Genomic DNA, 21,954 nt, shown 5'->3' on the forward strand with positions numbered 1-21,954 from the left:
AACAATGACCTTAACCAAGTGCCATCGGCACAATACTAAGAGAATAATCAACTCTGCAGAAGTAAGCAATATTATGTCAGGTCTGAAACTTGTTTGAACAGCTATAGAGTTTCATGGAAGTTTGAACATGCCTCAGCCTGTTCATCAGATCACACAGCACACAGAACAACCCTTTCCATGCATTCATTCATTTTGTAAAACCGTACTATTACTATTTCACCATTATTTTATTTGTGTGCCACATAAAAATTGTGCGTGACAGAGAAATTCTGTTTGAATTTTTGAATTCAGCAACAAAAAATACATAAGGATTAGCAAGAAATGTTCATGTGACAAAATGTGTGTTGACCAGTGTTATATGTATAAAAACTATTATGCCAGTGTTTAACTTAACAGAAATCCAAAATTCATCATATACAAGGCATTGCACTCTAGAGGTGACAAGGGCGATTTATTCATGGAAGAATGCAGAGGAGGGAAATGCAACAGAGCTTGAGGTAGTAGAGTGAAAAATTAGCTTAAAGAATTGTGCAATTGAAATTTTGGTTAGCTTTCTTTTTAATTTCTTTACACAGTTCTTTATAAGTTAATACAGCAATCTTGTGTTTTTCAGCCTCTAAAACATGCAAATCAGTCTGTGAATACACACATGCTTAGATATAATATACAATAATCTAAATAAACTATGTGAACTAGCATATGACCAAAACAGTCAGATATGACAAAAAAATACCAAAAACTATAATAAATTTTAATTTTTTACCAACGTTTTTTTTTTTTTCATAAATTTAATAATGTAAAAAAAAGCTTAAAATTGCTGCTTTTGGTCCATGGGATGTGGAGACACAGGGAAATTTTCTAGTGTTCTGTTGATCTAATTTATCCCTGTTTCTAAATACGAGTTTGTAATAAACTGGGTATATTAGAATTAACTGCTTTATCAGGTGGTAGATGACTTTCATCAACCAGTAAAATACCACCACTTTGCTTATTGGAGGCTTGAAGTGGTGAAACCCATGTTTAGTCTCTAGAGCAAAGTTTCCGGCATCCCCCTCTCCCCATATTTCTCCTTCAACCCATGTGCAGTACTAAGTACTATAGGTTTTGATACCTTTCGTGTTTGGGGTTTTCATAAAAAAAAAAAAAAAATTTGGGCCAATGTTTGTGTAATCAAGAAAACACAAAATTGTCAGTTATATGTAACTTAACAGCTCCCTGAAAAGTTATCAGTAAAATGTTTTCCAATATCTGCTTATTGGTGAAATGATTGTTCCTTGACTCTGGGAACAATTAAGTTACATATATGGTTTTTTTTTTTTTTGCATAGCAGGAAGAATTTTCTAATAAATATTAACATTTACATACAATTCTATTACTTTTTCCTTCCCCCCATTTATGTACATAGGGAAAGAAACAAGAAAGAGTGGTGAAGAATTACTTGGCTTATGAAATTTATGATATTGGATAAGGACAAGGCAACATATTTCTCACCGAAAATTACTTTGTCATCATTCTAGTGAAAAAATTCAAATACAAGTGTTAAAAGATAAGAGCAGCCAACTTCAACAGCAAATGTTTTATGAATACATAGAGAGAGAGCTAAAAATATCACAAGGAAAAATCTGAATGTTTTTAATGCATGTGCAAATATACACATGCAAAAAATATTTTTGGAAGAAATTTTCAAAAGTGAATAGGTCTACAGTTAATTAAACTGCAAAGTTCATTTTTAAAGAATAAACTCTTATGAAGCTTTGTAACAATAACAATAACAAGGAAAAACTTTTAAACCTCATGACTTTAGCACAGCATTCTTTTAGCAAGAAATCAAAAATCAAAGTATCTGGGAGTTCTGATTCTTCTTGTTCGAGTAGCAGCAATTGTTGGAAAAGGGACCCTTGCCCTCATAGGGACTGAAGTTACAGATGTTTGTGATGATGATGCAGTTAGTATGGACTCAGTGGTAACAGAAGCTGTAGATGATAATGATACAGTGTTAACTGAGTTCAATGAACTGCTAAGGCTTAGGGAAGGGAATTGGCTGCATTCACCCACTTCAGATGGTTGAGATTGAACATTGTGATGAATATCACTGGTTAATTTTTCTATAGACTGTTTAAGCTTTTGGTCATTCATTTGTGTATCTTTTCCATCAAAAGGGCCCATGGAAATATCTAATACTTTGCCACTTTTTTCATTTGTTGAAGGTTCAGTTGAGAGTAATTCTGTTTCAGATTGCTCTTTATTTACTTCTAGGTTTACTTCACCTATATCCATAGATGGAGAAAGTGGTAGCCTACCATTTTTTTTGTCTGAACTAAGTTCAACAGAGTCACTGCTGAAATCATTTTCAAAAATGCTTTTATGCACCTTTACGTTTATTTGAATTTCTTTCTGTGAATATTCTTCTTGTTTATCTTCAGTATATTGAACCTGAAATATATTTTCATTGGATTCTTGTATATTTGAAAGATTTGCATCACACTTATCTAATTTATTTTTCGACACATGTTCCATGTCCATAAGCATTGCTGTTGACTCTTCCTCTGTTTCTTCAAGCATTTCTTTGATTGGCTCCTTAGTTCCTGCCACATCTGAAAGAAGTGACAAGTTGCAAGGTACATGATCACTTCCAAGATTAGAAGAATCAGCTGATGTAATTTCTTTAGAAGATTTTACAGAAGAAACAACTTTTGAAATAATAGGAATCTGTAGCTTTCTAGTAGTCATAGATGAACTTTTGAGAATCATTCCTTGAACTTGAATATTTTTTGCTGATGATGATTTTGGTGAGCTTGATATTAAAAATGTAGCTGGCTCTAAACCAGAGGATGACAAAAGAACAGGAGATTTGACTGGACTTGATGTATTTGATTTAGTTAGGAAGCTCTTACTAGTAAAAGATGCTTGAGCAAGATTCTGAAGTTTTGCAAGATCTAGGTTTCCACTGGTTAATATTTTTGCCTGTGTAATTACTGGTGTTCCTCCACCAGTACTTTTGGTTAAACATGCAGTAGTCAGCGGAAAATCATGATACTGAAGCTTTTGAATAGCCTCCACTTGTTCTTTATCTGGTTCCACAAGAGCTTCAGTAAACTGAGATGAAGACAACATATTTGACTTAATTGGAGATACAAGAGAATCTTTGGTTTCACTTACTGGCAAATTCTTTAGTGTGGAAGCATGTGGCTTCACTGAAGGAATTGCAGGAGATACTACAACTGAATTGATCATGTCACTTAAAGAAGTACCAGGAAATGTGATAAAAGTTGCTGCTTTGGAGGACACCCTTTTAGTTACAGAAGGTGTGGTAGTAAGTGATGCATTTGATATGGATTGAAAAGGAGAATATATTTCTGAGCTTGTTGTTACTAAAGGATGACCAGCTGGAGTAGTCACAGCAGCTGAGGAAACCTTTGTTGTGTCAAGCTTTGGTGATAAATTTAGGGCTTTTTTAGACTTGTAGTCAGTGACGGTAGTCTTCTGTACATCAGAATTTTGATTCTGTTTATTTAACAGATGACCTGCTGCAATTAAGGCTTTTGATTGGCGGAACTGTCCCAGACTAGAGAATGAACCAATATTCAGTGACAGACTTTTTGAACTTTTGCAATGAGTAAATACGTTACTCTTTCCTGAGGTCACACTATCCCCCTCTTTAATAGATGAAGCTGGTGAAGGAAGATGTTCTGAGGTCAATGAAGGTAAACCTTTCACAGCTGCTTCCTTTTCCATCTTTGAGAGGGCAGCCTTTGATATTTTTCGTCTACGCTGTACATCTCCAGGAGGTCTCCCTGGTCTACGGCCAGTACTCTTCTTTGGTGCTAAAAGAAAACATAATAGGTATAAATAATGCCATTACATTGCATAATGAAGAGTTTTCATAGAACTCATGTATATCATTAGTATACTTAAACCAAGTGACAACTTTTTAGTGAATTTTGCAACAATGTAGGTGCCCTTCTGAATGAACAATTTTGTTGAAATTTGATATTTGAGATCCTCAATAAAATATAAAAAGAAATTCAAGTTGTCAATAGTATGATCAAAGAAATGTAGTTACGATGTTATGACAAAGTGATGTATACAATCATGACAAATAGTGACTCATGCATACGGATGGATATTTTTACAATAAAGCTGGGTTCCTTGAAAATAAGTTGTTACATGACGGACAATTTTCCATATACAGCCATGTTAAAACAATAGATACACTCCATGAAAAAATATTAATCAGTAAATTTTAAGTATAACATTTGCTACAAAGTAATACAGTAATAGTAGCAGAAGTAAACATGCCTATTTTTCACAAAAAAAGTAATAATTATAACCTATACAATAAAAGTGTAATAATAAAAGAGAAAATTTGAAATTTTGTAGACTTGGTGTTTTGATGTTGACTATTAGAGCTCCAGTAACCATGGTAGGAAGGAAAACTGCAAAATAAAAAAAGAAATGAAGGTTTTTGTTTTTATTAATCTTAGTCACAGACAACGAAGATTATTCTGTTGCAGGAAGGATCTTCGTAAAGGAGGTTAAAGTTGTTTTGAGTTTGGTGCACAAAAATTTAAAATTCATCTGTGCATATGAAAATCAGCAAAAAATAATTTAAAATTGATTTTTTTTGATGCCACCTATATTTTCAATCTTATCTGAATACAACTGTGAAAAATCCATGATTTATATTAAAAACATATATTTTAAATTAATTTTTGAAAATTAAAACTGCCTTTAAATGTGAATTTATACACTATGCCCTTCAGTCTACGTTTTGATCAGACAAGAGTGTGTCAGTAACAGGAGTACTCGCTGCACAAAACAAGAAGTACATGCATAAATAGCTTGATTATCATGCGTCAATATTGTGACACCACAGAGCATTACCGACTGGAGGAAAGTGTGCAACAATAAAGCAAACTTAACTATAAATAACTCTTAATGACACGTAAATTAATAAGTGCCTGTAATTGGGTTTAACTTAATCATGGATTTTTCCTAATTGCAAAATAATTAACAGACATTTCTGCAATTTTCTGCAGTGCAGATGAAGTACAAACTACTGAAATATTCTTTGGGGCTGAATTGATCCTGTGCAACTAACACAGTATTAAAAAAAAATTACGATTATCAGCATTTGCAAACTGTTTTTCTCCTTTTATAATTCCTGATAACATTAATATGATTTTTTTCTTTATGTCCCTGTTAATTCTGCTTCTCCTTTGCATCTCTTCCTCTTATGAGCAAAGATGACTGTTGCAGCATTAGAATTTCTTCAGTGGAGTAAGTGACTGGAATAAACCAACCATATCAGCCTTCTCAATATTATCCAAACTAACATCTTTTGTTATCTCCTCTATGAACACCGTGCACTAGCTCTCCCAACCAGTGTAATTAAGGAGGTGATTGTGTCATTGCACAAGGCAATGGTTAGGTCACACTATGAGTCTGCATAGAGGTCTGGGGGCCCTCATTTTAGGAAGCATGTAGGTCTGCTGGAAAGGGCATGCAGAGAAGGGCAATGAGATTGGTGAAGGGAAGAGAAGAAAGGCTTCAAATCCTGCAAATTGCAGCATCTCGAGACTAGGCACCTGCAAGATGATTTGATTAAGATGTTTAAGGCTTTGAATAGATTGAGCAAGCTCAATGCTGATGTCATTCTTCCTCTTGCTCAGACTACACACATGGGGGCAAAAATTCATATTGAGGAAGAATGGTTGTAGGATAGATATGCAGAGGTTAGTCTTTAGCCAGCAGGGTAGTTAACTGCTGGAACAAACTTCCATCTGTTGTGGTGGAAGTGAGAAGTTTGAAATAAATTCAAAGAAGAATTAGACAAATTACTGGAGGGGAAATGGGCAGGCAATGTGAAAAGTCCCCCCCCCCCCCCCCGTGCCTTATAAGCTTGCTTTCTTACATCATTTGCCACTACTAATTTTTGATATAACCAGGCCATAGCTTTTTCCAAGCTGTATTTAATATATATATATATAAAAAAAAAAAAATTCTTGTTTATACTCTGGCACGAACATCAGGTCAGTGGAGTTTACAATAAATCAATCAATGCAAATGGTAATCGTATTTAGCAGTCATGGGCTTGAACCCCAGTCCACTCAAAGAGCATGTGCTACTGCACTCGTGCTCCTGACCACTTAGCTACATCAGGCCTCGATGTCAATGTCCCTAATGTCTTAATACTTCCTTCCATGCTGTTTCCAAACTCTACAATCATTTTGGATTCATTTTAAAAGGAATATTAAAGCAAAATCAATAAATGAATGCATTAGCATACAATGCAAGAAAGCAAGCTTATGCAGCATCAGCCAAAAAAAAAAAAAAAAACCCTCCCAATTCACCCCTCCATTCGTTCCAAAGTAAACAAAGAACAAGTAAAAATAGCATATGCAATTTTTACTTCGTACTAAATGAGACTCTCAGGTTTGGCAGTAGATGTTGCAAATATTTATTTTTACTCAGTTTTGAATGCAATATAGTCAGGCCCTTCTGAATATTATGGGAAATTAATTTCCAAAGGTGTTGTTATAATGAAATGTCTTTGAAGGAAATGTTATGTAAGATATACCAATATTTCAATATTACATGCAAATTTCTCTTCAGTCTAATGGGTACTTATAGCAGAATACAGAACACGTATTAAATAATAAAAAAAAAAAGATAACTGGTAGCTGGTAATAATCAGTTGTGTGTATGTAAGACCCTTTAATGATTTGCAATTTTTTGCAAATCATTCCAAGTGTCTAACACACAAATTATTTTAAATATTTAATATTAAACACCAAGGGAAAATTAAAATCAGCATCTTCAAACACATCAAAATATTTTTAGAAAATTTCTTGTTAACTGCACTGTCCGCGAAAGACATTTTCCTGAGTGTACTGACTCCTAGAAATGATGACAGAAGTCAATATACATAATAAAATTCTCTCTTTCTCTCTCAAGTTTTCAAAATTAATTTTTTTCAATTTACAAAAATTAAATCTACCATATATGAAGGTCAAAAGGTGATATTCATTTATACACTAATCAAAAGAATTAAGGGTTATCTCAAAATTAACTACAGAAGGCTCCTGTATACTAATATAATATCTACAGTAAAAATTATAAGTACACAAAACTCAACACAAGAACATGCAGATTAGCTCTACAGTGGCAAATATCATCCATATGACTGATGGGGGATAGAGAACATCGCTGGTGTTTTCATCCACATTTGTAATGGGGATAAAGCAGATTACTGTGCTTGTGATCTGCTTTATCCCCAATTCATAAAGTTAAATGGTGAATAAGTTTACCCACCACCATCCTGAAACATGATTTACACAAATGCAGAGCTGATTTTTAGAGTCCCCCATTTAAAATAAATAATGTTAACAAAATATTTATTCAATTATTTATTTATTATTTAAATACGAAGTTAGATATTTATTTTTAATATATATATTATACAACTGTCACACAGAAAACATATTTTAACAGACATAATATATCAAAAAATACAAATAAATATAATGGCTCTAATTTCGTAACCTTAAGTTTAGGTAGCACAACAAGTTCCCACCAAGTTCATCATGGGAACTTGCTGTGCAGTCAATAGTTTCTGGTTAGTACATGCATAGTAGCATTTATGTGCATTGGTTTAGAAATGACACTGTTTTATATATAAGCATCTGATATGTGGTTCACATAACACACAGTTATTGCATGTCTGGGTGTCATCCATACCTGGCAACAACAGCAATGTTGCTGCAACATGTGCCCTCACTGCAGCCATGCAGTGGCAAGAATTTTTTTCTTGAATAAAAAATGGTTCAGCATCCCCCCTCCCCATTGTTCAGATTTGCTTCCAAATGAATTTTTTTGTTCACAAAGTTAGGAATAAAACATCTACAGGCAACAGATATGATAAAATAAATAAATAAATTAATTTATCATATCTGTTCAGGATGATCACACAGTCAGAGGAATTCTCAATGAGAATTAAAGCAGCTCTGAAGAGAAAGTTCCTCTCAGCTAAAAGAATTTTACCTGAATGGCAAATAAAAGCTGGTTAAGCACTGGGCAAAACATATCAAGTTAAATGGGGAGTATGTAGGGGAACTAAATATCAAATGAAAGACGATTTTTTTTTACCTACATCTTTTCTTTTTGATTTATCTCTGTTCCTGCAAAAGTTATGCAATTAAGGGCACCACTTTTCAGGATATCTTATTTTTCACTTAAATGCATTCCAACACTATTACTGAAAAAAGTTATTTTATTCAAACAAAAGTTAAAAAATTGGGGAAAAATCAACTATAAAGATATACAGTCTGAGATTTTACTAAGAGAAAACAGAGGGAAAAATCTTGCATTTGTAATTAAAATAGGTTCAAACGAATTATATAACTAAGTAAATGCTTATCTGTAATCCATAGGAAATAGGTCATATTAGACAATTCTGTATCAAAATAAAAAAACAGAGGGCAACACAAATAAATGGTTGTGTGTTCCTATTGAAACTTGCAACCACCCAGGATTTAAACCATCTATCCCCTTTACAATATATACACCAAATAATTAATGAAACTGCAATTTTAGAAGACTCCAAATTCAGAAGGGAATTTATTTCTAGAGTAAAATTCTTATTGATAATGACTAAACAGATAAATTTTTTACATAATATAAAAATAATAAAATCATAAATAAAAAACATTTTATAATAAAATTATAAAACTATGTACAAAAGAAACTGAATATACATAAATATAAAACTCAATATACAACAGACGCTTTAGTGAGCACATTTTTTCAAATAAATGACTTCAACCAAATGACTCAAATTGTAAGTGCATAACCACAATTAGTGCACGAGAGGGTCAATGGAATTGACCCTCTCGTGCACTAATAAATAATTGCAGAAGTGTAGAATCAGCTAATAATGAAAAATATATTAGACTCAGGGGCACTCGATTCTGAATCTGATTTTCCATTTTCCATCTGAATCTGATTTTCCACCCAAACACTGCTTTGTGATCACTGTTGATCTTATATGCATTGATCCTTTAACATGTTTTTTTTATACGTGCATTATCCTTTAAAATAGTATTCACTGTCAAAGTAGTGAGACCTGATTCCATGCAATAGACGACAAACTTTGTCCTGCTTCATACTTCTTAATCATTTTCATCTTCATTTCTAAATCAATTTTGTTTCGTTTCCTAGCACTGCCACCACTTACACCTTCCTTTGATTGGTTTCCCTTCATCATTGTAATAAGTACACAGCAATAAAAAAACTGCGGGTCTCCAATCTGAAACGGTAGTAAAGTAAGCATTCATTCATTCAACTAATTCATTATCAGCACCAACCAAGTGGCGACAACTACCGGACGACTGCTGATGACAGCAGACGATCACAATCATATGGGTGTGCAGGGACGGGAGCATCATATGGAGCATATTCAGCATTTCATTTAAAACAGAGATGAATTACAATATAAACAAAATGAATGTTGTATGTACTTTTTTTTAAGGAACTTGGCTGATCGAGTTACGCTGTCTACGTATTTGTGCTGTGCTGGTCGGGTCTTTCATTTATTTCTTATGGGATGAAAAATACATTTCCACGATTTTTTTTAAGCTTGCACTGGCTGGCAAAAATTTATGTAAAGTCGAATTTATATAAGTCAGGGAGTGGTTGTATGTTACTGTAAAAGCGTCAGTAAATTTACCAGATTTTGTTAGTAAAATTTCAAAATATCAACACCTTTCATTTTATTTTTGACTTTACCACACTAACATGGCACAAAACTTTGTTTTGGCAAAAGGATAATGAAGGTGATTTGTAAAAACCGAAAATTAAAAATAAGTAAAGTCATTCATTTTTTGTTGTAAGGTTTCCTTCACAAATTCTAGGGTAGAAACATAGAAATCATAGAAACAAACTATAAACATATATAACTAAATACCTTAATCACTTTATTTGAAATAGAGTCAATATGTTACCCAGGCATATCTGCAGGTAACAGATATGCCCTTGTTTAAAAATCAGGAAATGAATGAAGCATGAAATTATCAATGCATCCCTTTTTTCGCCATTTGATCATCTCTTTTCTGATTTTTAAACAAAGGCACAAGGGAATATATCTGCTATCCCTACAAGGTTATCCACAAAGTAACATATCCAACTATATTCTAAATATAGTGAATATCCCCATACCATTGTTTAAAAATTGGAAGAGAAATAACTGGACAGTGCAAAAAGGTATGCAGTGTAATTTCCTGCAACATTCACCTTTCAAATTATTAAAAAAAGGCACGGGGGATATATCTGCTATCCCCACAAGGCTGGGTTACGTTTCACTATGTTTAGAATATCATTAATATGTAACACACACACAACCTTGGGGGAGAGCAGATATATTCCCCTATGCTCTTGTTTAAAAATTGGAGAAGTTAATGAACTAGGAAATAACCATTGCTTCCTTATTTGCAGTGTTACTAAAAATCTTTTGAGATTGTAGTATCTAAAGAACTCAGCTTAACAGAAACTGTGAGACGTGTCTTTTTCTGGAGGACAAGAATTCAAAATATTAATTTTTTAATTTTTTTTTTTTATGAAACCCCCAAACACGAGAGGTATTAGAACCTATAGTACTTAGTACCTTGCTTGGGTTATAGGGTTGAGAAGACGAAAGAAGATATTTGTTGACATTAGACTGGAGCTTCTGTAGACTTCTGTAATTTTCAGGAAATACGTATGAAGGAAGGTTGTTCCAGAAAACGGCAGTTGAATGAGTAAACGAGGAAGATGAAAAGTTGGTCCTGTGAGTTTGAAGTCGGACAGTAAATGGATGTTGGCTGGTGTCGGCACGTGTTCAGACTGTTTTGAAAGAGAGAGCAGGAATTATAGAAGCCAATTCAGAAGAACAGTGTCCATGGAAGTATCAGTAGAAAAGGCATGCAGCAGAAACAGTACGTCTATAAGACAGCGAGTGGAGAGACTCTGTTAGTTATTGTTATTTGTTATTTGGTTTTTTTTAGGAGCATTAGCAACTAAGGCCATATTGCTCCGAGATATGCGGTGGTCATTCTCTGACCTTTCCGCATCCTCCGTATTTGGTGGTGACGGGCTCGAACCCCGGTCTAATCAAGAAGCGTGTGCTACGCACTACTGCTCCTTCCCACCTGGCTACGGAGGCGCCCGACTCTGTTAGAGAGGAGTCATTAATTAACCTAACTGCACCCTTCTGAATGAAATCTAGAGCCTGAGAGAGGTTTTGGGGGCACTACCCCATGATGGTGGTGCCCCCAAAATTCCACGGTAGGGCAGATTTGCAATTTGTACAGAGTGAACAGCTGTTTGGAAGAAAAGTAAAGCCAAGAGCAAAAGAGAAAACCAAGTTTTTTAGATGCAGAGGAAGCAATATTTTTAATGTGCTTGTGCCAAGAGAGATTAGAAGTCAGGGTAATCCCCAAAAGAGATATATCATCTGGCCTCAAAATCGGAGTGTCATCAAAGATAAGCATAGGAGCAGAAGTATCGTTTTTGCAAGATATAAGACAAGACCGAGTTTTAGAAGGAAGAGAATTACCTGGAGATTGGAATTTAAAGAATTGGTACCGGATATTCGATAAGTTGAAGCTGATTGAGTAGGGCAATGATTCTCAAAATGGAAAGTAGAATGCAATGTGCTATCATCAGCAAAACTATGGAAGAAGGTCATTAATATACAAGAGAAAAAGATTGGGGGAAAGAACTAAACCTTTGGGGACACCAGCATTAGTGGAGAAGTTATAAGACAGAGGGCCATCTACTATCACCCCCAGTGAGCAATCAGAGAGAAAACTGGATAACCAATTACATCTTATTGGCAAACCATAAGATGGAAGCTTATTTAGAAAACCTTTATGCCAAACACAATAGAAAGCCTTTGAGATGTTAAGAGCAACTGCTTGTGTTTTCCAGAACTTTTCCATTAAATTTGTCCATAAATGGGTAACATAAGCCAGAATATCACCAGTGGATTGAAACTGACGGAATCCATACTGGCAATCGTTGATCAGACCGAAGGTTTCTAGGTAGTTTAAAAGTTGGCAGTTAATTGATTTCTCCATTACTTTAGAAAGGGTAGAAGTAATTGAAATGGGATGATAATTGGATGGGAAGGATTTGTCACCCTTTTTAGGAAATGGCTGAATATAAGCAAATTTCCAAGCAGAAGGAAAAACACCTTTGGAATAAGAAAGTGAAAAAAAGGTGGCAGAGAACAGGAGTCAGTTCAGGAGCACAGGTTTTTGAGAACAAAGGGAGAAACAGCATCGGTGTTTCTCCATTCGGTGAAGTGTTACTTATTCAAAGTAGTGCAATATCATGGCAACTCGTTGTGAAGGTATTCATAATACGAGATATAACTTAAAACGATGCCGCCTTATAAATATTCTGTCATTCAGAAATGGCTGTGTATTAATGATGCTAAAATGGATAGAATAAAATGATAACAGCCTAAAATGTTATATTATATATAGCAAAATAGCAATGTAATTTCTTCAGTTGCCAGGTGTCTGCATTATTGTATTAAAAATTACCGCACAGTTAACAAGATAAATATGATGTTAGTGTGTCAGCTTTTAAGGCAATTTATAAATAAATCATTGTGTAAGAGTTTTTGCAAAATTGAAAGTATTCACAAGAATAAGAAAAAAAAATTTTAAATTAGGGATGCTAACTTTCTGAAGTAGTTCCTCCTGTAGTTTCACTTGCACTTGATCCTGTACTTGATGTTTCTGTAGAACTGGAAGATGAACTAGAAGCTTTTGAAGTTAGTGGAGAAATGGTACTCTGAAAATAATTAACTTTTTTTAAAAAATCTAATATTTAACTTGTAGCTTTGCTTTATCTATTTTAAATATACAGGAACTCCTCGACTTACATAACACTCGACTAATGGAAATTCGACTTTATGTAAGTTTTTGCAAACTTAAAAAAATCATGGAAACGTATTTTGCATCCCACAGGAATAAATGGAGGTATCGTGAAAATATCACAATGAGAACCCAACACTTTTTTTTTTATAATTTGTTCCAAGTCCTTGGAAGTTGAAAATTTCACTATATTATTAAGCTATTTATCTGTCTAAAAGATCATATTTATAATAGAAATTGCACTACACTTTCATTGTTATCATATGTTCCCATTATAAGTATCAATTTTGAACGCCTTTGTGATAATTTTCTAAAGTATGTTTCTGGAGGTCGTGACCATAAAACAATAAAAACAATTCGCACTTTCTGGTTTATTGGGTTTTTCTGTTAGTGCCTCTAATTATAAATGGGTAGTAAACTTGATCTTATTGCATTTGCAATAATACCGATAACTGCAATTGTATAGATTTTTACGCTTTTGTGGTGAAATGTGTTCCCCTTCATTGAAATCTTCAATCATATAAAAAACTAATTTTCAGAAACTTCTCTTCATTCCTATTTAAGTATTACAATGATGAAGGGAAAGCGACCAACGAAAAGTGCAAGTGGTGGTATTGCCAGGAAACAAAACAAAATTGATTTAGAAATGAAGTGAAAATGATTAACAAGTGCGAAGCAGGACAAAGTTTGTCATCTATTGCAAGGGAATTAGGTCTCGCTGCTTCAACTTTGAATGTTATTTTAAAGGACAGTACACGTATAAAAGAACATCTTAAAGGATTAATGCATTTAAGATTAACAATGATTACAAAACAGCATTCAGGTGCTATATCGAAGATGAAACAGCTGTTAATAATATGGATGGAAAATCAGATTCAGAAGCAAGTGCCCCTGAGTCTATTCAAGCAAAAGCAATGAGTATTTCTAAACATATTAAGGATAAGTATGGCGAACGCCAACCCAAGTTTGTCGAAAGCAACGGGTGATTTAATAGATTCAAGCATCGTGCTGGTTTCCACAACGTTAAAGTATGCGGTGAAGTCGCCAGTGCCGATTCTGAAGCTGCAGAGAAATTTTGTAATGTGTTGGAAAAAATTATTGATGAAGGCGGCTATTCAACGCAGCATGAGATAAAAAATTGAATAAATACAATAAATAATTCTATTTACATGTTTGTCGAACATTTCTTTTTTGATTAAATCAATTCTGTGAGCACAGTTGCGAGTGCTACACAAGCATGGGGGAAATTCCGACTTACAGATATTAGCATTCTACGGAACACAAGATTTACGTAAGTCGGGGAGTTCCTGTATTTATATTTATAAACAGATATTTCTTATCTGTTTCTAATTTCATACTTGTACTAGACTGATTCTCCAGTTTTACACAAGTATCCTGGGATGAAAAATAACACTCTGCCCTAAATAAAAATTAAACCCATATGATGATTAGCAATTTATTCAAAATATTCTTCAATGATGCAAATGATCACATAATAGATAATTTGCAAATAACAGCTAGGATATCATTTATTTGAAATAGAGTCAAAAGTTTTATTATGATATAAGATACTAATTAATAGCTGTGTCAGTTAGCCCAATCTCATTTAATGGGTTGGTTATGATCCTGGGGAAACACACACAGTAATTAATACACATTGCAAAAACAAATCTTTATGCTACAAAAAAAAAAAAAAAAAAAATGTATGACCCAACGTTAACTGGTGCCGCTATAATACAGTTACAAACCATAGGCATAATGAAGATGTGAACTCCTCTTGCCCGGGCAGTCTGTATTAAAGAAACTGCAATATTAATTCATAAAAATGAGCAATGCTGTTGCAATGAGTGTTTATTGCAAAAGGGCATTAAAGAAAATAATGTAAAAAGCATTACTTAGAATTATGAAGATTAATTTGTCATATACTTCTATCTGTTTCAAGTACCAAGATTCTTCAATGTTTATATTGCTTATGTAATTTAATGTTATGGGCTTATGAATACTATTAGGGATCATAGTTTGGCTCCATGGCTGCTTCCCCCCCCTAGAAATAAAAAAGGAAGTTAAATATCTGTCATGTTCCATATGACCAATTTTGTTATGATTGGCAGTGTCGCCAATGACAAGCAAATAGCAAATTTTACAAGGATTAAAAAAATGCTAACATATGACATACTTTTGAGAGTGAGCAAAAAACCCCACAAAGCATGAGGTTTGTAGTTCTCCTAGCTATGCTCTTCTTGTTTTTATGGCATATCAACTTTAGACCATACTGTGCCCTATTCTCTCTGTCTGTGTGTTGCAGTTAGCTAAGATCAGTTACTTAAAACACCAACTGAAGAAGACGTTTAAAAATTCCTCCAATCACTGACAGGTCAGAGATTGGAGGATTCAAACCCACACCTCTCCAGACAAATTAAAGTGGCAAGGCCATTTTACTGTCTTGGAAGGAGAACTACCTCTTCGAAGGATAGTTCTCCTTCTAAGGTGATCATACATGTTTAAAGTGATGGAATTAGAGAGGGAAAAAAATCATTATAAAACCCTTTAATAATGTAGAAAAAACTGGCAGGCCCTCTTAGAAGGATAGTTCTCCTTCTAAGAGACAGTTTAAAGTGATGGAATCAGAGGGAAAATAAAATCATTATAAAACACAGGTATAGGTAAAAAAAAAGTAAACTGCAGCCATTATCAGCCCACTGCAGGATGGAAGCCTCCTCAACAATTCATGCTGAGGGAAATGGACCATAATCTACCACGCTGGTCCAGTGCGGGTTGGCAGATCGACTGTATTTAGCAGTCAGGGGCTTGAACCCCGGTCTAACTCAAAGAGTGTGTTCTACTGCACTCCCGCTCCTCACCACTCGGCTACATTACAGGTATAGGACCCTTTACTAAATGTAGCAAAAATTGGCAGGCATTAAAATTTTTCTGCATTTAAAATTCCACCTGTGGAATTTTAAATGGAGAAAATCAAAGAAAACATTTTTGTTGAAAGATAGTGGGAGTTTGGTATGAAAAGCCTCCAAGCTCCTACTCTTAATATCATTAGTAATAACTCTCCAAAAGGTCATTTTTATAGTGCAAATTGTATTAGTTACCAATTCAAATCATTAAAATGCACTACACTTTCATCATTATCATATGTTCTGTTATAAGAACCAATTTTGAACGCCTTTGGGATATTTTTCTAAAGCACATTTCTGGAGGTCACGACCATAAAACAAGAAAAACAATTTTCACTTTCCAGTTTATTGGGCTTTTCTGTTACTGCAAGCAATTATAAATGGGTAGTAAACTCGATGTTATTGCATTTGCAAAAATACCAATAGCTGGAATTGTGTGTTTTTTGTGCGTTATTATGGTGAAATGTGTTTCCCCTTTAATGAAATCTTCAATCATATAAAAAAGATAAATAAATTTTCAGAATCTTCTCTTCATTCCTTTTTTTTTTTTTTAAACTTCATAAACTTGTTACTCCGTGCAAATCGTGTTAGTTGCAATTTGTGTGTTCCGTTAAAAAACGCTCATGCATCTATTGAAATTTATAAAGAAAGAAGATGATCTTGGAAACAAACGCCTCTTGAAGCATTTCTGAAGCGACGACTCCTTGTGCAACAAACCAACGAGCGCCGAGTCAATAATAAGTGATCAACGAGTGTGCATTTAGTCGATGATGAAGAATAAACATTCTTTAAAATTTGTACGTCATAAATAATTTCTTTATTATTATAATTTGCTTGATTTTTTACAGGCTGTGTTTTAATTTCTGTGGATAAATCAATCATTGTTGAGAAAAATAATTAGCTAACTAATTTCATTGTTGAGAGCGTAATCCCTATTTTTAACGTTATGTCTATGGGATTTAATTCTCGCTTTACGAGCGCGCGCTATTAACGAATTAACTCTTAAGGTCGAGAACTACCTGTGTACATATATACATATAAAAAGATAAAGATGGAATGAAATTACGAAAGTCTTATCAAACAGGAATGGTATATAAGAGTTTATGTAAAATTTATAAAATGTATATAAGACTGGGTTATGGATCCAGGAACTATGGTAGATGGCCACTGAAATATCAAAAATTAGGTCGCAGGACCTGCTAGAGTGAACTATAGACTCCGCGGGGCATAAGTGGGGCAATGTTGGGCCTCAGCAGAGGTCCAGCGGCTAAATGGCCAGAAGAACAATGGTAAAAAACACCACACTTCCATAATTCATACACTTTTAAATCTCTGGCCTTTCCAGTGAACTGGCACACCCATAATGAAAGAAATGCAGAGATGGGGGGAACCCCTGGTGCTGTTAGACACTGAAAACACTTACACTTACTACCTTAGAAGAGGGCGTTGACAGTCATGCTGGCCAGACGCACGATTCCTATGCTCCTCAGAATATTGAGTTAAATAGCGTTCTAAAGTGTTTGAATTGGTTTTATTGTGTTTTGAGAGTTCTATGTGTTGAGATCTATCTGCAGATAACTATATCATCAACAATGGCAAAGGTAACCAAAAGATATGACTATTTCAAATTTTGATTTTGCTGTATGCTAGACAAAATGGCAACGCTTTATATGCTGTCCATAGGTTAACATTGTAGAATTTAAAATGACTTTGGTTGTGTTTCTTTTAATATAATTAATCTTAATTGGACTCAGATATCAAGACAAACTTCTGAGTTTTGAAAATATGATTTTTAAAGATTGATACTGTATCTGCTTTTTATTGTAAGTTTTATACGTATACGTGTGAAATAATTATATCACTTGGAGATGATCATATCGCCTTCCTAGAGCGTTAGAACAAAGCACTTTCCTTTCTGTTGTTTTTTGACTTTTGACATCATATCACATGACCTGAACCTGACCATCTCATTGGCTGATATCTATCAGCAACTACAACTACAGTGAAAATAAGATAAACCAGGTAATAATGATTGACTTTGTTAATCAATGTAATATGCAAATAACTACAGAATATTTAAGATAAATGGTTGTGCCTACAGGACACATAGTAATAATATAATAGCAATATAGTAGCATATTGCTATTATTGCTATAAGACAGAGGGTTGTGATAAATGGCTATTCCTCAGATTGGGTTGATGTAAGAAGTGGGGTTCCCCAGGGATCAGTATTAGGACCACTGTTGTTTTTAATTTTCGTAAACGACATTGATGAAGGGATAGAGGGCGTGATGTCTAAATTTGCAGATGATGTTAAAATTGGTACAGTAGTTAATGATCACTGTCAAGCTGAGCTTCTTCAGAGAGATCTAGATAGACTTCAGGAATGGTCAGAAAAATGGCAGCTATGCTTTAATCCAACAAAGTGTAAGGTATTACACCTGGGAAACAGTAATCCCAAAATAACTTATTCACTTGGTGGAGTTCAAATAAACCCAGTACTGGAGGAAAGGGACTTGGGTGTTACGATACGGTCAGACATGAAATAATCTGAGCATTGTAAACAGGTTGCAAGGAAGGCCCATGGCGTCCTATCCATGATCTATTGAACTTTTGCAAGTAGAGATAGGGACGTGATAATCCCATTATATAAGGCTTTTGTATTTTGAACATGTGGAATACTGTGTTCAAGTATGGAGACCGCACCTAAAGAAAGACATCGAGCTTCTTGAAAGGGTGCAAAGATGGGTAACTCGCCTGGTGAAATTGGCAAAAGGGCGTCCTTATGAAGAAAGACTTCGAATATGTGGATTGCAGAGTTTGGAAACTAGACACCTTAGAGGAGATTTGATTGAGGTGTTTAAGGCTCTGAGAAGCATCAGTAAAATGAATGAGGACGAAATTTCCAAGATTATAAATGATGCTAGAACTAGGGGACATAAATTCAAGTTATGGGGGGGGGAATGTTTAGATTGGACTGCAGGAAGTTTTATTTTAGCCAGCGAGTTATAAATTACTGGAATAAGTTGCCTAGATGGGTGGTAGAGGCTGACAGTTTGGGGAAATTCAAAGGTCATCTGGATGGTACCTTCGGGTGAGGGAAGCGCATAGGATGATAGGTTTAATTTTCTTTTTTTTTTATTAATTATTTATTTATTTTATCATTGTTTTATTCGGGTTTTTTTTGGCTGGTGCAGCATAAGCCATAGGCTTTCTTGCACCATGCGGCCGTTACTAATACTAATATTTGAGCATATTTGAGATATTGAGGAAAGACAGTTTTAGAATAGATGTGCGGAATTTGCCTTTAGCCAGCAGGTAGTTGATTCGTGGAATAAACTTCCATCTTTTGTTGTGGAAGTTGACAGCCTAAATAAATTTAAGGCTGAGCTGGACAGGCATTTGAAACGAATGGAGGGACGAAATGGGAGTTTTTTTTTTTTTTTTTTGGCTGATGCTGCATAAGCTTGCTTTCTTGCATTGTATGCTTCTACTAATGCAAATATACTATATTTAGAGTAATTTTGCAAGCTATAAATAATGATCACTTGTCTAACTTAATACCATTATAATGGTCATATGGATGTCATCCCAGGGTAAATAGCACATGACTGATAGGGTGGTAGGTGTTTTCTTGTGTAGCACTTTTATAAGGTGGTTCACCTACTAACTTGCAGTGGGTATCATCTGCCCTCATTTTCTGAGCTCTTTTTGTGAGACTGCCTTACCACTTGCTCATCCGCAGGAAAATTGCCAATCCGTATCTGCTCAAAATGGAGGGTAAATGCAAACAAAACCCTGCCAGTGACTGACAACCCCCTGATATAGTAGAACATGAAGGGATCTCAAACCGAACCCCCTCCCTATTAAGAGGAACAAAAAACCAATCGCTTCCAAATCTGATCGGGAAACCAGGTCAAGATCTCAAAACAGAGGGACCATGGAACCCCCACCCTCTCCCAAACAGAGGATACAGACAAGAGACAACCTGACCTCACCCTGGACCCCTAACAGGCCTGAGGGGACAGTTATCCAATAATCGCTACAACTCAAAGAAGCACAGAGTTAGAACACTTTTTAGGGCAGAAATCATCACCCAATGGAATAAGCTGGAATCGCTGCTTATCCAGACTCACCTGGAAAGTGAAGAGGCAACCACAAAACTGGAAGCCTACGCTGACTGTGGAGTAAGACAAATGCGACTCCACATATGCCCAAGCACTGAGGAACCCGCCAACTGACTTTACTCCCAGATCTCCGGAGCTGGGCTATGAGACAAACAACCCATGCACCAACCTATGGACTACACTGAAGAAAACGCTATCACCCAGACCTAAACTAGTGGTACTTAAACCCCCAATGAAGGTCGTGTGTCCAGTGAGGAGGTCAAGAAGACTGTCACGGACTCCTTGACAAGATGACTCAAAGAACACTAAAATCAAGTCAATTCACAAAATGCAAAATACAGGAGTAATTATACAGACAGCCACAAAAGAGGATGCTGAACTGATTGTTAAGAACACTAAAATACCATTTTTGGGACACCTGGCCAAGCCCCCCCCCCATTGTTTTAGGGAGCATGTGGCTGTTCCCAAATGTTTGAGGTGCTGCTGTTTCGGGCACACCACACACACATGTGCAGGCAAAATCAGTCCACCTATGGCCACTGTACCAAAATGGGGCATGAGTATGCTACATGCCCAAAGTCTCAACCTCCCACATATGCCAATTGCAAGGCCCTAAAAGTGCCAGCCAACAATTCACTCTGTGACAGCAGTTGCTCAGTTTATCTCAAAGCCAGAAGTGCTCAACAATCCAGAATAGCATATGGATTGTTGAGCACTTACAATCCATATGCTATATGGGGAGTAACAGAACAAACCAAACCAAAATATTCACACTATGAAAACAGCACAACATAATGTTCAGATGACCAAGTCTGTTGCTGCACAACTGGTAAAAAAGGTGGAAGAAGAGAACCTAGATGTGCTGCTCTGTTCAGGAGTCAAACACTCATAACAAGGAGGTAAAAGGCTACACCTTGAGATTTAAAGTGGCCCAGGTTGACGGTGCCACATCCTGGGCCATGATCGTCATTTGCAATCCTGAAGCCCATCCATCATATCAGCACTCACGCAGCTGGAGTCTCTACTCTGATTTCCACCAACCTGTCGGCTCCCACTAGCTGGCCATACTTACCCTGCACTTAAGGGCTATCTTCCTTTTTTTTGAGTGGGGTGGGGGGTTTTCCTCCCACCACCCAACTCTTCCCTCTGGTGAGGCACTGGGCATGCCACACTGCCTGCAGGGGCCATCTTCCTTATCGGCCCCTTCCTTCTGTTTCCTATTCTCCAGTCTTCTGCCTCTCCCCTCACTTTTCTCTTACACATTTTTTTTTTTTCATGCCCCACAGGTCTAAATCTAAATACATCAAAATTATTGCCCAACCTATTAGGCCCTAGAACAAGTTATCAGCAAACAACCCTATGCTCTGTTAAAATTACATTGCTCCAGAAGCAGCGATCATCTCATTCTCAATCTGGTCCTAGCCACTGAAATCCCAGGAAAGTACTCTAGCATCAATGGTACACCTGGTCAGCCTCCCTGTGGCACGGTGTGGTAATGTCGGGTCCCATGGGCTTGGCAGCTAATAGACCGGAAGAACAAAGGGCACAACATAATATACTGCACATGACCCCCCCCCCACGTACCTTAAAAAATCTGGCCCTATACAATGTACACCCGTAGAGATGGGAGAAATCCCAGGAGCCATTTGACACCAAAATACCTTACTATCTTGGAAAATGAAAAAATAACTGCCAGGCTTGATGCCTACCTGGAAAGTGGGGTGAACAAAATTCCACAGTGCATCCCCACATTTGCTGAAGTGCTGAACAACAAGAACAGCAGATAACAACCACCATGCAAATTACAGCCATAAGGAAGGTTCTATTACCCATGTCACACCTGGTCATCCTCTGACCAATCTCTCCAGAGAAACACGAAAGTAGTGAAGAGGTCAAGAAGATAGTGATCACCAACCTTGCACAAGACTTCAAAACCACGAAAATAAAATCTGCGTATGCGAAATACAGGTGTCATCATAGAAACACAAATTAAGGATGACA

The 21,954-nt window shown here is 35.7% G+C and overlaps 1 protein-coding gene across 1 annotated transcript in view; it reads right to left on the reverse strand.

Annotated features, from left to right (window-relative positions):
* Positions 1–1,809: 1,809 nt before the first annotated feature.
* The window catches only part of Rcd1 (Reduction in Cnn dots 1), a 350,852-nt gene continuing 330,707 nt past the window's right edge, over positions 1,810–21,954 (reverse strand). Inside the window, exons 13-14 of the mRNA XM_090374162.1 lie at positions 12,726–12,837; positions 1,810–3,824 (exon numbers count right to left, since the gene is read on the reverse strand). Of these exons, the coding sequence (XP_090230288.1) occupies positions 1,828–3,824; positions 12,726–12,837 (2,109 nt within the window). The 3' untranslated portion in view covers positions 1,810–1,827. The remainder of the gene's footprint in view (positions 3,825–12,725; positions 12,838–21,954) is intronic.

This window comes from Mastigoproctus giganteus, chromosome 5 (assembly GCF_048544385.1).
Source record: "Mastigoproctus giganteus isolate SK-2022 chromosome 5, ASM4854438v1, whole genome shotgun sequence".
In the NCBI taxonomy this organism is placed as follows: Eukaryota; Metazoa; Arthropoda; class Arachnida; order Uropygi; family Thelyphonidae; genus Mastigoproctus; species Mastigoproctus giganteus.